At 51.6% G+C, this 17,376-nt stretch overlaps 1 protein-coding gene across 6 annotated transcripts in view; it reads left to right on the forward strand.

Annotated features, from left to right (window-relative positions):
• scrib (scribble planar cell polarity protein) overlaps window positions 1-17,376 on the forward strand; it is a 67,689-nt gene extending 50,313 nt beyond the window's left edge. For 2 of the 6 annotated variants that reach the window (XM_084475408.1, XM_084475407.1), the window contains exons 24-40: window positions 240-356; window positions 597-785; window positions 1,167-1,286; window positions 1,419-1,475; window positions 2,353-2,433; window positions 7,425-7,496; window positions 8,927-8,983; window positions 9,240-9,362; window positions 11,020-11,067; window positions 11,510-11,662; window positions 12,263-12,422; window positions 12,861-13,170; window positions 13,689-13,778; window positions 14,175-14,360; window positions 16,420-16,559; window positions 16,850-16,887; window positions 17,272-17,376. In XM_084475408.1, the coding sequence (XP_084331534.1) occupies window positions 240-356; window positions 597-785; window positions 1,167-1,286; window positions 1,419-1,475; window positions 2,353-2,433; window positions 7,425-7,496; window positions 8,927-8,983; window positions 9,240-9,362; window positions 11,020-11,067; window positions 11,510-11,662; window positions 12,263-12,422; window positions 12,861-13,170; window positions 13,689-13,778; window positions 14,175-14,360; window positions 16,420-16,559; window positions 16,850-16,887; window positions 17,272-17,361 (2,031 nt within the window). In that variant the 3' untranslated portion in view covers window positions 17,362-17,376. Of the gene's footprint in view, window positions 1-239; window positions 357-596; window positions 786-1,166; window positions 1,287-1,418; window positions 1,476-2,075; window positions 2,133-2,352; window positions 2,434-5,784; window positions 6,304-7,424; window positions 7,497-8,926; window positions 8,984-9,239; window positions 9,363-10,461; window positions 10,573-11,019; window positions 11,068-11,509; window positions 11,663-12,262; window positions 12,423-12,860; window positions 13,171-13,688; window positions 13,779-14,174; window positions 14,361-15,340; window positions 15,488-16,419; window positions 16,560-16,849; window positions 16,888-17,271 lie in introns of all 6 variants that reach the window. The other 4 variants (XM_084475412.1, XM_084475409.1, XM_084475410.1 and 1 more) reach the window with 4 other exon arrangements.

Raw genomic sequence — 17,376 nt, forward strand, 5'->3', positions numbered from 1 at the left:
GGCATTTTAATTATTTGTGAAAATGGGATACAACTACCAAAGACTAGTAGGTGCAACTATTGGGATAAATGTGTAAATGTTAACTCAGTGTTTCTGATGAAGTGTGTGTGTGTGTGTGTGTGTGTGTGTGTGTGTGTGTGTGTGTGTGTGTGTGTGTGTGTGTGTGTGTGTGTGTGTGTGTGTGTGTGTGTGTGTGTGTGTGTGTGTGTGTGTGTGTGTGTGTGTGTGTGTGTCCACAGGAGATAGTGATCCAGAAGCAGCCCGGGGAGAAGCTGGGCATCACTATCCGGGGCGGGGCCAAAGGCCACGCGGGGAACCCCTTCGATGCCACCGATGAGGGCATCTTCATCTCCAAGGTGGGTGGTCTGGAGGTCCCCAACACGCCAAGCACCCTCTCAGTTATCCACTATTCACTCATTCATATTTTACTGGTATTTGTTAGTATTTTAGTGTCACATCTAGATTTAAGAGACTTAGTCAATTCTTTGTTTGGTTTCCCCGGCATCGTGAGAAGACAAAGAGAGAATGAAAGTGAAAATGTATTGATTGAGATTGCCATGATTGACATTCAATGGACCCTCCCCTGCCCCCTACAGGTGAACTCCAGCGGCGCGGCGGCAAGGGACGGCCGGCTGCAGGTTGGCATGCGCATCCTGGAGGTCAGCAACCACAGCCTGCTGGGCATGACCCACACAGAGGCAGTGCGCGTGCTGCGGGCCGTGGGCGACACCTTGGTCATGCTGGTGTGTGACGGCTTTGACCCGCAAACGGCGGCAGGCGTGGAGGTGAGAAGCAGTGATAAATGGAGGGTCTCTGGGTGGATTCATGCGTTGGGAAGGATTTTGTTCAGTTCATGAGCATAAGGGTGGTTGACTTTGGGTTGGAGATAGTTAAGTTAAGGGGTTAGGATAGGGATGGTCAAGTTGTTTTGAGATGGTTAAGGTATTAGGTTAGAAACGATTAGTTATTTGGTTAGAGATGGTTAAGGTTATCTATTAGGTCAGAGGTGGTTAACTTTAGGTATTAGGTTAGAGGTGGATAAATGTAGGTATTAGGTCAGAGGTTGTTAAGTTTAGGTATTAGGTCAGAGGTGGTAAAGGGTATTTTTTCGCTTTAACCCCAAACAATGACTTACTTTGAAATTCCTCTGTTTGTCCGATCCCCAGGCTTCCCCTGGTATCATCGCCAACCCCTTTGTGACGGGCATCGTCCGTAAGAACAGCTTGGAGAGCATCTCGTCCATAGACCGGGACCTCAGCCCGGAGGAGATAGACATCATGGAGAAGGTGAGATCCTGGGGAAACAGACCTCCACCTGCACCTTCTCTCCCCCACTTTAACCCTTCTAGCTTCAGGCGCTACATGATGAACACGTCAAATCTGTTTATTTACCGCATCTTGTCTTCTCTTGTCCCTCAGGAGTCAGAGATGGTGAGAGAGACCTCCCAGTGGGAGAGAGAAGAGATGGAGAAAGTGGTGAGAAAAACGGAGGAAGAGAAAATCAGTTAGGGATCGGTTTGGGTACGGACTAGCTTATGGTGAGAGTACCGACACTTGGATCAGTTCAAGTGTTCTTGTAAATCGGTAGTGCGGTCAGAGAAAGAACAAAACCTGAACAAGTCTGGAGTCTCCAACAGGGCGGCGCCTTTTCTATGGGGCGACTGAATCCTTCCCCTCTCCCCCGGTGTTTTACGACGCTAAACGTTCTACCTCGCACGTCTGTTCCGTTTCTGTCAATGATCCAAACAAAAGACCGAATCACCTTCTAATGTCTGTGGGTTCTATTGTTTTTTTTTTCTTTTTCCCCTTCACCCCTTCCTCCTCTTCCCTGTTACGGTTTAACTCTGGGTGTGTTTGGACTCACCTTCATCTCATCCTATCACTGCTGCAATTAACCCACATACACCCCCATCCTGTTCACCCTTTGTTTGTCCTCTCTTGGCTCTCTGTCCATCGCTCCCCTGTTCATTTCACCTCTGTCGCTTGTGTTTCATTACCATGTGGTTGCTTGGGTGTCCTTCCTCCTCCTCTCCCCTCCCCCTCCTCCTCCCCCCCCACCTTTTTCTCCTGGTGAAGGAGCGCATGCGTTTGGAGCGCGAGGAGGCAACTCGCCTGTTGGAGGAGGAGACGGAGGTGAGACCGCCCCCAACGCACCGGTTCCCCCCCACCAGATGAGACCTCGCTCTTGGGCTCGCGGTCCAAAAGGCCTGATCCCTCTAGAGTCTGACGTCTTTGAGGATCTCTCGTGTATGACATAATATGAGATGTTTAGCACCGTCGGCCATTAGCGGGGGCTGCTCCATCGGTGCTCCGCCCTCTTCCTCATCTGGCCCTTTCTGATTGGTTTGTTCAGAACGTCGGGGCCGGACCTCTTAAGCTGGACTACAAGACGCTCGCGGCTCTGCCAACCACCAGTCTCCAGAAGGTCAACAGGGTGAGTTTAACAATGTTTTAAAGAATTCTCTCCTCTATTCACAAACCCTGTTGATGAATGAGACGGTGAAACCTGTTATTAGGACTTCTTGTTGACCTGTGAGGCCTTCGTTTAACGAGGTGTCAGGAACTCTTGGGGGTTTGTATGTAGGGGGTATAGGTCGCCTGAGTTTATGTTGGGGACCGCATTGGTGGTCCAAAATAGATCTCAACGGACCTCCATCTCTCCATGGAATCCACTTGGTTCACCCCTGGGAAACCTTGTGTGACCTGGGGCCAAGGCAGTTGGCCTTGAGGGGGATCAGAATGTCTTGACTTCCCTGTCCGTCGTGGTCATCTCCCCGTAAGCCCTGCGATACCTTCTGGATCACGTCAAGTCAAGCTCTCACGGATATTGGATGGACGAACGGACGGATGGGATAGCTATACTCAACAACAGACCCTATGTGCCGCAGCGACCAAACAAAGGATGGTTTGAGGAGCGAGGTCCGCAGTTTTCTTTTTGAACGATGCCAAAAAGAAAACTGTTCGAGTTCATGGTCAACTCTCACTTTTTTGGCAGTTGACAATGCGTTCTGGCACTCCAAAGGTCCAAACATGATTTTGTTGAAGCCCAGTTTGGATCCCAAAGCGATCTAGAAGTACAATCAATGGGTTTTCTTTGCGTTGTATCATAATATCCGTTGTCTGGGACCTTCCCCATACTACCACACTAGAGCATGGAGCAGCAGGGAGCAGCATGGGCCAGTCTGGCCCCACTGACCTCTGGGAGATGAAGGGAGCTGGGGCAGAGGAGGAGGAGGAGGAGGTGGGCAAGGCCAACAGCTGGCTACTGTCGGCCCTGCCTGCCCCCTCTCATGGTCTATTTTAACCCCAGGGCTTCGGCTTGGAATTGGACGGTTTTATGACGGGGGGGGTGGGCTCGTGAGACAGAGGGTGAGAGTGACCGCCTTCTCAGGAGAAAGAGAGGAAAACGGGTCTGAAAGTTGGAGGCTGGAGTTAGAGTTTGTTCTGGACACAGTGCGGACGTTACCCTGCGTCTTACAGTGAGTATCGGGACACTTCCCCTCTTCCCTCTCCTGTTCTTTCTTTTTCTTGCCTTCTGTCTTTCTGTTCCTTTGTCTTTTTCTTTCCTTCTCTAAAAACGTTTTTTTTATCTTTCTATGCGACACCTTCAGACAGATTTGGGACTATTTCAGACAGATAAATATCTCTGTGTACTGGACCTAACACTACAGTTTTGTAAATGCAGTATTTTTAGTTTGAAACCTGCTTAGCACATTTGGTCCCATACCTTTTAGTTCCCACAGTGTTCTTTACATATAGACGTGTGGCTTGGCTTTTACCAGGAGGGCTTAACGTAAGCATGCTGTTCAGCTGTTCCGGCTCTTCAATATTAAAGCAGAACTCAGGTTCTTCCACCTGTTTCCCCCTGACCGCACCACAGAGATCCCTTATCCTCCGCTGAGAAAAGGCTTCAGCTGTCCGACATGTAGAATTTTCTTACTCGAATGAAAAGCAGGTGCTTGTGGACTTTTGAATCCTCTAGATTGAACTTGGCCTAGATTTCAAATAAGTTTTCACTTGGTTACAAACCATGTTACAAAGGTTGTTGTTTGGCAGTTTATATTGGTATGCAAGTCTTGTTATCCGAAAAGTCGTCTGTCATTGCATCGTTTCTCGTATCTTGCGCACCATGATGGGATTCGATCTCGGTTCCTATGTTAACCGTACGTCCCGTCATCGCATGCGTACAGGACCCTTTCCCCCCCCCCCCCCCCCCGTTCCCGTCAGTACACCACAGATGTGGACCATCATCGCTTTGGCGTCCGTCCGCCCCCCCCAAGACCCTACACCCTGCCCCAGCTGTCTCCAGTGGGGCCTGTGTGCCGGTGCCAGAAGCGCATGGGTTCGCATTCCAGCCCACTGACCCCCATAGTGCCGCCGCTTATAGCCCTGCATGCCGAGAACCGAGTTCCTGTGTCACAATGCTCATGTTCTTCGTGCCGCTATTTAGATTGTCACCAGATCTGTCACGGCCATGTCTGCGAATTCTTCACGCTGAAACACACTACACACTCACCTTCACGCCTTCTTGTTAAACAGGGCCGTCATACTCGGCTATTTTGTCATTTAACAGAGTACCGCGTCATGCACGTGTTGGGATACAATCGCGTTCTGCAACATCAGCTCCTATTCAGTGAAAAATGAGTGGAGAAGTTGGCACGATTGGCACAATTTGGCATTGAAGAATGCAAATCCTGGACCGATGTTGATGATGCAGAGTACTCTAGGGTGTACTAGACTGTAGTAGACTAATCTAGAATGTGTTAAGACTCTAGTTTAGTGGATTACACTACATAGTGTTGTAGACTGTAGTGGACTAATCTACAATGTGTTGCACTCTAGTGTAGTGGATTAGACTAGTAAATAGTGTACTGTACTCTACCGGAATGGACTGTACAGTACAATGTGGGGACTCTATCAGCTGGTCTGGGGCCCAGGGAGGTGTCCAGGAGTCTGGCTGTCTCTGGGAGACTCATAGCCATGATAATGGGGGTTATTTCAGGATGGAGACGGGAACTCCAAGTGTAGTCAGGCTCCATTTAAAGGCAGCTGAGTCCCTTATCTTAATGGCCTGGCTGGCTGGTTAATACAGTCATGTACATGGTTAGCTTGCTGGTCTTTTTTCATCACTGACTTAAAACCATGGGGGATGGTATTCTAAAATGTGTGTATTATAAAAGGAAAAATCTAAGAATGGTTGGTGTGGCCGTTTTAGAATTATATTTGTCTGCCTTGGATCATCAAGTCCATTGACTCTGAATGTGTCTGGTGTGTGAAAACATGAAACGGGTGTGTATCTGGGGATTGTTAATGTGGGTTTGATGGCCAGCCGGGTAGCATGAACCTTTGGAAGAGATGGGGATGACTGAAGATTGGCTTTGATTGAGTTGACTGTACTACAACGTTGAGATTTAAACATAAGGGCCCTATACCCATAACCAAACTTCTGTTGGGGCAGCATTCATGTGACGATAGTAACACTAGATCCATATGCCATCTTCTCTGCTTCCTTTTCATAGTAATTTTTACATTGAATCCTCCAATTTCATAGAATGTTTATAATTGTAAAATGCCACTTTTTTGGGCGTTTTTGCATCATTTGTGCTCTACGTGTCAGATCTAAAAGGACCTTAGGTTCACTGTTGAACTTCCTCTGCACATAACCCACACTACCCTGTTTGTACTCTTCCTTGGTTTCTCCTCCTATTTAAGTTTCTTGTTTTCCATGCTTTTTCTTTCCTCCTTCTCTCTGGCATCTCTCTGTCCCTTCTGTTCCCTCGTTCAGTTCTCCCCTCCGCTCAGTCGTTCTGATCCCATGGAGGCCGCCGTGCAGGCCCAGTGCTTTCCCTCACTAGAGCCCCTGGGCTTTGGCCTTGGTCCCCCCTCCGCCACCCTCTACCCCACGGACCCCCACGCCGCCGCCCTCTACCCCACGGACCCCCACGCCGCCGCCCTCTACCCCACGGACCCCCACGCCGCCACCCTCTACCCCACAGACCCCCAGGCCTTCCCCGGTATGAACCAGGAGAACGGCCTGCTCCACGTCTGCCCCCCCTCCCCCGACGTGACCTCCTTCAGCCAGAGCGACGCCACCATCTCCCTGGCCTCCACCTCCGCCTCCCTGAACGGCGAGGAGGACGAGGACGAGTGCCTGGTGGAGACCCAGTCCATCTGCTTCAGCGAGAACCCCTTCCTGGTGGCCAATCGCAGGGGAAAGGGCCGCCCCCCTGCCGAGCGCGTCCTATCAGGGCCGCCCGTCGGGTACGGCAGGGGGGGTAAGCTGCAGCCCTGGATGTACAACAAGGCAAGAGGGCCGGGACCCGCTGTCGGCTGCATGGACTCAGGGACTCACTTTAACACGGCACATTAGACTGGAAGTGGGTCTCCACATCACAGCGGTGTGGTTTGTCTGTGTGTGTGTTACTGATTGTGAAACCATTCTCACATTTTTGGGAATGTGCAGAACGGTTTGCTGTTTTGTGGTTGTGGTTTGGCTTTGGTTTTTCATGAGTTCACAACAGCACGGTTTGAGGGCTAGTGTTTTATGCAGAAGCCCTTGCTCATAAAATACCACACACACACTACAGCCCAACGTAATAATGGCAGTGTTTTGCTCCAAGGCGAATTGACGGCTCGTATTAAATACCCTGAACTTACAGCATGTGCCGTTGGACGTGTGCGGTGACCAAGACAAGTCATGCTGGGAGCATTGAGTGTTGATCGGGCCTCATGATGACTATAGGTCAGGAATGATTAGAATGTCATTCCCAGCAGCTGTTTTGGGAATGACAGGAGCGTTGGAAGTCTCGAGGGAAGCCGACCGGTACGCCAAGGGAGACGGTGGGATACTCATTCATCAAACAACTTGGTAGCTGCCTGGGGCGGGATAGTTTAGGCTCAGTTGCCACAAAGCCACAAAGCCCAGCCACAAAGGTTATGAGTTCGATTCCCGATGTGCACAGCCTACCTGAAACCATCCGTGGGCAGGATGATGCCTCATCCCGTCCTTGCCCTGCGTTGGATAAAGAGAGGCATATATATCTTGTATATCCTCGCATAAGAACTACTTCTCCCCACAAAAGCTGTGGGTAGGAGTAATGTTACATTGACCACTCCACCAGACTAACCTGTGTTGCTCTGCTGTTAATACACTGCTATGAGATGTTAACACCACTATGAGATGTTGAGATGCACTGCTATGCCTAATTCAGAGATGGATGTTCCAGGTCCAGAAAATTCCAAAGTCCTTCCCAGTATTTTGACTAAATTGGACTACTCAGATGTACAACCGATGGGTTGACTCCACTGGCCTGGAAGCTGAGCCAGAAAGTGGCAGGACTTTTAGTCCTCCGGACCTGGAGTTGGCCTCTACTGAGAGGGATGCAGGCCGGGTGCTTACATTGTTGTGCTTGTGTTTTGAACTAGACGTCTAGCTCCGATCTGCCACGCACTGCCAGCCCGGTGAGGGACGGCTCCTACTCCCCCAGCATCCAGCCGGTGAGTCCATCTCCCCCAACTCCCTCCACTTTTCCCCCCATTTCCTATCCGGGACTCACATAGTACGGCTCATCTCATAGTTCCAATCAACCACACGGCTGCTCTCTGCACCCCATCTTCACCCTATGCACCATAGTTCAAACCATTCCAGAGGCGCGGGGAGCAGGTGATGGTTTGAACTCCTGCTCCACTGCTTTACCGTAGCCTAGCAATAGACAGGATGTAGCAGTAGAACTACTTCCTGGCTGTGTTGAATAGTGTGTTCTCCCTGTAGCCCGGCCACCCCACGTCCACCAGCCTGCTGGCAGGCAGGGAGACGCGCTTCGTAAGTGAGGACCCCCCGGGTTCTGGTGATCTGTACTCATTGTTTGATGCTTGGTGCCGTGTCCGTTACCGGGGGCAACTATGGAGACGTTTCTGGGGGTTGCGTGATGCATCGGAGCTGGTGGAGAGTTTAGGTGTAGGGTTGTAAGGTTTGGATATTATGTTTAGGTATTTGACAGATGGTATGGATTACAGATGGGTATCTTTAGACATAAGATCATAGAGGAAGTTTAGACATTAGATCATAGACGAAGTTTAGGCATTAGATCATGGATGAAGTTTAGGCATTCAGGCATAAATTAAGTTTAGGCATCTGATCATAGATGAAGTTTAGGCATTAGGGTATAGGTGAAGTTCAGGCATTAGGTCACAGATTAAGTTTAGGTATTAGAAATGCCTACATTTTGGTATTAGGTTAGCCATGGTGGGGTTAGGGTTAGCGGTTTGGGGTAGTCAGAGAATGTAGCTCGGGCGGGGAACAATGCATTGTGGGAATAATCCCAACCAAAGTCCACCTAGTTGCTCCCATGTTGTGCTGAAGTGCAACCAAACCAACAGAGCCATCCCTTCCACTAAGGGTCACTGATTGACCCAATCAGAAAAGTGCTTTTTTGTTGTTGAGATGGTGCTGTTGGTGTGGTTGGTCTCAGTGTTGGGTTCCTCTTCAGAGACATGCAGGTTAACAGCTGCTGTACTGCTGCCATGCGCTGACAGAGGAGGCGGTCGCTGCTTCATGAATGTGTTAGTCTGGGGCTTCGCCTGCTGCTAATCCAGACTGGATTAATATAGATTGAAGTGGATGTGGATTAAAGACCAGATTCCCAGTCTGTGTCTATTGACTGGCTGTGTTTGAAATTAACTTAAATTGAGCTGAATTGGTTTACTTTGCTCAAATATGCTTTAAACAACATGGTTGCATTGGTTTTGAGATTTTGAAGTGTGGAATGAAAAATACTTTTACAAAGAATATATATTGGCTGTGTTGGAGTTTAGGTGCGTGCGTGGTTGCGTGTGTGCTTGCATTGCACATGCTGGCTGACACCCGAGCCGTGGGCGTGTCAGGTCATATGATATTGGCGTGTGACTTCATGTGTGTTGTGTTCCAGGCCAACGTTCACTACAGCTCCCCGGGCCCCACCGCCCGGGACAGCAGCCCCTCATCTGTGAGTGTGAAGCTTCATAGCGCCTACACCATCACCGCCTCCATCACCCCTCCTCCAGCACCACCTTCGATCAGTTAACATGGGGCTCATATAACCTTTCCCCATTGTCAACCTCTCTATCTGCCTCTCTCTGTGTCTCTCTCTCTATCTCTCTATCTGATGAATCAATTAATCAATTAACAATCACAACCCTACTAATAACTGGTAAATAAAGATAATAAATAACAATACACAACCTCTCTCTCTCACCCTTCAGACCCGCCCGGGGGCGATCCAGCCGGCGGGGCGGGTGTGGTCCACCCCGTCCCCGGCCACGCCCGACGCCAGCAGCCCCAACCCCTTCCAGCATGGCCCCTCCCCCATCAACTCTCAGACCTCTGTAAGACCCCTCACCTCCACCTCCACCATGTAGGGCTCCGGTGTCTGTCCACGCTCCACCCACCCCTCCGACACCACCACCACCCCCATCACCACAACAACCCTTACCCCCCCCCCCCCCTCCACCCGCACGCTGTGGGCGGTGCCACAAACCAGCTGCACTACACCCGCACTGCCGTAACCGTAGCAACGCACGGCTACGACACACGGCGCGACCCGAGAAGAGATTGCAGTGGTTTGGTTTACATTACACAGGCTCGTACCAAAGAGTTTGTTTAACCGGGTTATGTTCAGGTAACTAGGTTATGAATGGGTGACTAGGTTGTACACCGGTAACTTGGTTGTGTACATATAACGAGTAACCACATTATGAACAGTAACCTGGTTGTGTAGGTTAACCAGTGTGCCTTTTATCCTGGGTTGGTTGACATGGCAACCACCAGAAAACGGCACAGGAAACACACGCCCTTCCTGTGTCCCTCCTGAATTGTACATATTCCTACCAATCCCAGAATTCCTTACGGGAATGTGCTGTTTGGTGGACAGTTGGACCTAGCTGGCTTTGTATAGAGAGGTCGTGGGGTTTCTTCAGTGTGTTTGATACTTAAGGTAAGGTTATCATATAGCCGAACCTCTAGAGGAGACCCAGGATGGGTTGAGAGCAGCCTAGCTTATGTTCCGAGCCCTACCATACGTCTGTCTGTCCGTCCGTCTGCCCCAAGAGAACCAGCCACACACCTGTATCACCTGTCTTCCTCCTCCTCGTCTTCTTCTACCTACTGGTTTGTTCTCATAGTTTTCCTCTCCTGTTTGTGTCTCTCGGTCTGTCTTTCTCTTTGTGTCACTTCTATCTCTCTGTTTCTACTTTTCATCTTGGTCTGTTTGTCTCTTGTTTCTCTCTGTCTTCTGTCTGTCTCAGTTGTTTCTGCCTGTGTCTCTATCTCATCTGTCTCTCTCTCTCTCCCCATCTCTCTGTCTCTACTGTCTCTCTCTCCGTCTGTCCGTCCTCCCTGCCGTCTGTCTGTTCCCCTCGTCCCCACCATATTGAACGCCCCCTCCCCACCTCCATCGCCTTCCCTCCCTCCCCCCTCCCGCTGCAGCCTCGCGGCCCCTCCCCCGTCTCCCACGGTGACTTCCCCATGAATATCAAGCAGGCATACAAGGCGTTTGCCGCCGTGCCTCACGCGCCGGCTACGCTGGAACCACCACAGGTAGGCCCCCCCCCCCCCCCCCCGGAGACCCTCCCACCCCAGGGGGTCTTCACCACGAGCATGTTGTGCTGATTGGTCCGTCCCCTCGTCATGTGACATCTCGTGGCGTGTGGAATGCCTCTGTCATCGTCGGTGTGGTGTTGCACATCCGTGACGTGTCGTCGTTTGGAGTTGAGGTGTTGTCGTGAGCCACGCTGTGATTGGTCCCCGCATCGAACGTCAGACCTCCCCCCGTCCCCGTCCCGCGTTTCTTTAACACCTCACCGTTTTGTATTTTATTTTTACTTCTCTCTAACTTTCTCTTCTCTACTGGTTTATTTCCGTCCTCTCTTCTCCATCTCCGTCTGAGTGTTCCCTGACTGCATCTTGTCGTGTTGGTCTCCAGAAGAGCTCTAGTTTCCACCGAGCCCTCATTCCCTGTTCCCTCCCCCCCCCCCCCTCCACCAGGACCTGTACGGCGGGAGGAACCACGTCCAGCAGGTGTCTTCTCCTGAGGTGAGGGCCTCTCCAGGCTTAGACTGGAGCACATCACAGCTCAGTGCAGAGTGGTTTCCATGGGAATTGAGCCTTCAGTAAAAGCCACCTGATATTCAACCTTATTTTCAAGCAGAATCTATACTTGATACACTGAATTCATGACAAAGTAATGGCACCATCTAGGGACAATCAATGTTAAGGAACAGTGGAAATACACACAGGCATCACTTGGCTGGAAAGATGGAGGTTATAAATGTAGCGACGTTGTATGCATGTAAAATACTCCTTGCCAGTTTACAGTTAATCAACGGGGCAACAACATTAATGTACGCCTATCACCATGGAAACAAAACAAATTTCAGCCCATAGCCACAGCTACCGCGTAGCTGTGTCAGCCAATCGCCACGGGCATACAGCCCGACTTCGCCACGGTAACAGCGACCTGTGTGGCCCTTTCCAGTCGGCGCGGTTCAGCGAGGTATTTGAGGACGGTGTAGACGGGGGGGAGGCGGGCGGAGGCGGGGGGGCGAGGTCCCCGCACGCCTCCGACCACCGGGACTACCAGAGCATGGCCGCCGTGCCCCGCTTCTCCAGGCCCTCCATGGAGCCCCAGGTACAGACCAGCACGGCCGGAGGACCGCCCCCCCCGGACCGTGGCCTCCGCTCGGCGTGTAAGAGGTGGAGGAGGAGGTGGTGTAGGAGGGGGCTTCTGCGGTGGAATCAAAACAGAACGCTCGCCAGTCACCTGACTGAGAATGGGCTTGGGGCGCTGGGTGCTGATTGGACGTTGACAATGATTTTGCCCCTGAACATGCTGGAGTTTGGGGGAGTGGCTTGTGCTGATTGGCCGTTCAGAGCAGGGTCTGAACCAGGCTGATCCAGGTTCTCTGACGTCTGTTGATGCTCTCGCTGCGTCGCTGCCTCAGCTCCTGTTATTCACTAACGCTTAACATGGTCCAATAATTAATATTCATATCGATGGGGAAAATCGACTTCCTGCAAAATGACCTCATTCAAATTCACTTTACTCAATATCGGCTTCATTTGAAATAACTATTCAGATGACCTTTTCAAAGCTTATTTCTCTTTTCACAACAAAATGGCAACAACTCTCTCTGCTCTGTGTTATTCCCAACTCTCTGACCTCTGACCTCTATTCTGATCTATCGGACCCTTTGTGACCCTCGTGGACGTTTGCCCCCTCCCCCTCCAGACGCCCTCCCCGGGGGTTCCGGACACCCCGGAGCAGCGCTCCTTCCGGGACCGCCAGAAGTACTTTGAGATCGACGTGAAGCAGACGACGCCAGACAAACCCAAGCCCCGCGTGTCACTGGTCGGAGCCGATGACCTGAAGAAGATGAGGGAGGAGGAAGGTCTGCTTGCTTGTTTTTCCTTCTCAACGAAGAGTAGCGGTGTAATGGGCAGGAGAGGTGTAGTCGTTGGTGGGGGGTTCGACTCCCAGCTGTAAGGTCTTGGGTTTCGATCCCTGATGCCTGCAGTCTATGTGTAGGCACAAGATGGCCCCTAACCACTTACTGCTCCATAACTGACCTGTCTTAAGGGTCTTACCCCTACCTGCTCCTTAATGACCTCTATTAAAGGTATTTCCCCTGCCTGCTCCTTAACTGGCCTGTCTTAAGGGCATAACCTCTACCTTCTCCTTGTCTCTGATCTGGCTGCTACATAACTAAATGGTTGTAATATTTAAAGTCCCTAAGATCTGCTGTTAGTTTATTCAAGTGAAGCTAGAGGCCAAAGATGGCGGCCACGGCAACAAACACATAACTGCTCTGGAATGAACCCCCCCCCAGAGCGGCGGTTTGAGCAGCGGGCGCGGGAGTACCTGATGGAGGACGAAGACGACGATGACGATGATGACCTGGCCCACATGAAGGCCACTGGGAAGGTGCTCCTGGACGGGGTGGAGTACCGCGTGGAGCCCCTCGCCACCACCACCCGACTCCCCTCCACCCCGGGGTACGCCTCTACCTCCCCCGGCTACGCCTCCACGCCCCCCGGCTACGCCTCCACACCCCCCGGCTACACCTCCACGCCCCCCGGCTACGCCTCCACTTCGCCTGGATACACCTCCACGCCCCCCGGCTACTACAGCAGCTCAGGGTAGGAGACCACTTACCCTCCTAGCTTCCCTCCTCTCCTTCTAACCCACCTGTCCTCTATCCAGCCGGCCTGCTCCCTTCCTCTCCCTCCTCTTCTCCTCATCCTCCTCTCCTTCCATCCCTCCTCTTGCCTCCTCTCCTTCCATCCCTCCTCTTGCCTCCTCTCCTTCCATCCCTCCTCTCTCCTCCTCTCCATCCATCCCACCTCTCGCCTCTTCTCCATCCATCCCTCCTCTCTCCTCTCCTTCCATCCCTCTCTCCTTCTCTCCATCCATCCCTCCTCTCTCCTCTCCTTCCATCCCTCCTCTCCTCTCCATCCATCCCTCCTCTCTCCTGCTCACTTTTAGTTCTATCAGCAGAACTTGTTACTATACTTAATTTCTACTGAACTCTGACGTGACGACGGGAACATATATAATCACAATTTGCTATGTAACAAATCGATTGAGCCTACTGGATCCCCTATGCCAGGCTATGTATGTAAGTATATGTAAATATATATTGTTGTTGTGTCTGCAGAGCGTCCTCAGTGGACGGGAAGGGTGATTCCCAGAGGAATTCCCTGGAAGACGGATTCAGGTTGGACCAGCGGCCCAATTCCATGACCGGGTAGCTAGCACTAATATGACCCACCCACTAGTACTCTCTAATATTACCCCACCCACTAGTACTCTCTAATGTAACCCATCCACTTGTACTCTCTAATATTACCCCATCCACCAGAACTCACCAACTCTCTAATATTACCTCGCCCACTAGTACTCTCTAATATTACCCCATCCACTAGAACCCACTAACTCACTAATAGTACCCATTAGCCGTATCATATATAGTCTACAGTAGTCAACGTCTACAGTAGTCTATGTAGATCCTGACTGTGTGTGTGTGTGTGTGTGTGTGTGTGTGTGTGTGTGTGTGTGTGTGTGTGTGTGTGTGTGTGTGTGTGTGTGTGTGTGTGTGTGTGTGTGTGTGTGTGTGTGTGTGTGTGTGTGTGTGTGAGAACAGGCTGATCCCGGCCTACACTGGTGAGCCGGCGGCGGCTCCGATCCGCACGGCGAAGGCTGAGCGGCGCCACCAGGAGCGGCTGCGGCTGCAGAGCCCGGAGCTGGTTGTGGCCCCGGACCAGGACCTCTCCCCGGCCGAGAAACGAGCTCTGGAGGCCGAGAAGAGGGCCATGTGGAGGGCAGCGCGGTGAGACACCGGCCTGTAGCATAGCTCTTCTGAGCTTAGCTTAGCTTAATCGTGCGCTCCGTTTAGCTTATGTTTAGCTTAGCCCAGTTGGGTTTTGTTTGGATTTTGTTTGGCTCAGTTCGGCGTAGCTTCCTTTAGCTGAGCTTGGTTTGTGTTTGCTAAATTGGGATCCTTGTGGTTTTGCTACATTCCCACGTTAATAGAAGGCAATTTGACAGTCAGGTTTTATTTGGGGGGTGCAGTCTAGCAGTCTATGCACAAACAACATTTACATTTCACACTATCTGCTTGGTAGATTAATAACTGGTAACTGTCACCAGTATTCTAGTGCTTTTATTGTGTGTTTGCATCCGTGGGAACAGAAAGGGGGATTTGCTTCCTATGTTTAATGTGGGTCTGAAGTTCAACTGTTTTATATCTGAGAACTCTGGGATATGTTGGACTGTGGTTTGGGTAAGTTTGTTTTAAAGTAGACCGTGTCCTAGAATCGATCTGATCCACCTGCTACAGAAGTTAACTAACGGTGTCTATGGCCGGAAATCCATACTCTGATTTCTCGACCTTACTCTGGCTGGTTTCTCCCCGTTGACTACCCTGCATTGAACTAAGACTAAATACGTCAAATGAAATGGCTGTCCTTTGCTAGTCGTCCGTATTTTCTCTCTCGCTCTCTTCCTCTCTCGCCCACTGTGTCCCGTGGATGATTTCCCAACTATCTATGTGTCTGTGTTTTATCTTTGTTTTATCTTCCTTTATTCCTGTCGTTCTTGTCTCCTACCCTTGTTTCCTCCTCCTTCAACCTGTCGTGCCACCCTCCTCTCCTCTCCTAAATACCTCCTTCTCCTTTCATACCTCCTTCTCCGTTCATCAATCCTCCTTTTCCAACCCTCCTCCTTTTCCTACCCTCCTCCTCCTCCTCCTCCTCCTCCTCCTCCTCCTCCTCCTCCTCCTCGTGGTGGCGGTGGTGTATCTGGGTGCAGGCCGTCTGGTCTGGAGGAGGATGTTAGGCAGTATGAGCAGGACCTGGCCAGGAGGCTGTACCAGGCCAGGGTGAGGGCGTCTCAGTGCGGGTCCCCGAGCCCCGAGGCCCCCCCCTCCGGCACCTCCTCAGCTGACACCCAGCCCAGGTCTGCTCCCGGGCCACCGCTGGGCCGCACGCACGGCATTGTGGGAGTGTGCCGGGGGGGGGGGGGGGGTGCTTTGGCATGAGATTGGTTTAACGTTTTCTTCAACCCAAACCCAACCGGAGCCACACGCGAGCAAACATGTTGGAACACCACACAGCGCCTGCTTCTGATTGACTCGGCTCGGTCTGATTTCCAGTGTTTGGTTCCTCTTTCAAAGAGAGGGAGCAGTAGAGGCACCCGCTCGCCCAAACACCATCACCGGACTAGCTCGCTTCTGCACGGCTTGGCTTTTCCTTCACCGGCTTCCTGCCTTCCACCCCCTCCCTCTGTCCCTTCTCTTCTCTGCTCTGCTCTGTCTTCTCTCATTAGTGCATCATTACTCCAACTAACCTTGAGCCCACAGGGTTACCACCTAGTAGTGAAGAGAGGCTTCTCATCCTGGGATGCACTGGGTTTTCTTGGGTTACGGTTTGAAAGCAACATGACCGCCGAGGTCATGTTGCGCCTATGGCGTCCATGTTCATGTTGCCCGGCACCTTGAGAGACAGGCCTAATGAAAGCTTGTGCCCAATGGTCTTTATACTGTTGAATGTCAAGAGGCTTAATACTTCAGATTAAGGGGCTCCTAATGAGGAGTAGCCATCATCGCTTACCCCGTAGTGGCATCACAAGTTGAATGATGGATAGATTGATGGATTGATTGATGGATCAGCCTTCCAGGTGACTCTACCGGGGCAGGCTGCACTTGGGACGTCCCAATAGGAGGGGGTCCAGCCACACACACGACGGACAGATCGGCTCACCAGTTGGTCCAGTCCGCTTGGTCGGCCGATCTATCCCGAGACCCATCCGGGATAGATGGGTGGACCCTCCCCCCGCAGCCCTTCCTGCCGTTGACCGTACCCCCTCTGACTGTGGCATTCCCCCTGCAGGATGAAGTCTCTGGAGCAGGACGCCCTGAAGGCCCAGATGGTCATCGCCAAGTCCAAGGAGGGCAAGAAGCGCGGCACGCTGGACCAGCTGACGGAGTCGCCGTCCCCCGCCCCCACCCCCTCCCCCACCCCCATGGAAGGTGAATACTATGCCTCCAGACGCCACACGTTTTTCTATTGAAGATTTGAGTCAATTCAAGGTCACTGTTTTTGTATGTTCTGTTCCACAAATAGACATTTTATTGTTTCAGCAAGAAGAAAGACAATACAAAGTATGTTAAATGTGCTTAATTAATCCTGGATGGAAAATGCGAGGGGTCAAAGTAGAATAAATAATTAAAACATGAAAATTAGAATTTACAAAAAATGTATTTACAAAAATGTACAGCGCCAGGTATTGACGCGTTTTTATTGTGTATTCCCCCGACAGAACTCACCCCTCGAGGAGTCACTTCCCCCGGCAGACTGGTGAGAGGCCCTCTTGTCATCCTTACTTACTGATGCTCCCTTCTGTTTGGTGTCCACCGTTGGAGTAGCCCACCCAACGGGACAGGAAGTAAACAGCGGCCCTGTAAGACACTTGGAAGTTAACCCCCCTCCCCCCCACCCCAATGCCTTGCTCATGGGCACATGGCCAGTCCACGCTTTGATCACGCTCGCCCCTTCTACCTCCATTCCCTGGCTGGCTGCCTCACCCTTTGTCTTAGCTCTCCTCTCCTCTCTCCTGACCACTACCCTCACCCTCCTCTACTCTCTCTCTGCTCACACTCCCTTCCCCTCCCCATCCTCACCTCCCTCCCCCCCTCCATCCTCACCTCCCTCCATCATGCTGTCCACACTGTGTCCCTCCAGTCCGTGTCGTCTAAGAAGTTTGACTACCGACAGTTCGCAGCCATTCCTTCTTCCAAACCCGTTTACGACATCCAGGTACCGGTTGCATGAGCACCTCCCCCACCC

The sequence above is a fragment of the Micromesistius poutassou genome, assembly GCF_964030765.1.
Source record: "Micromesistius poutassou genome assembly, chromosome: 11".
Classification (NCBI taxonomy): Eukaryota; Metazoa; Chordata; class Actinopteri; order Gadiformes; family Gadidae; genus Micromesistius; species Micromesistius poutassou.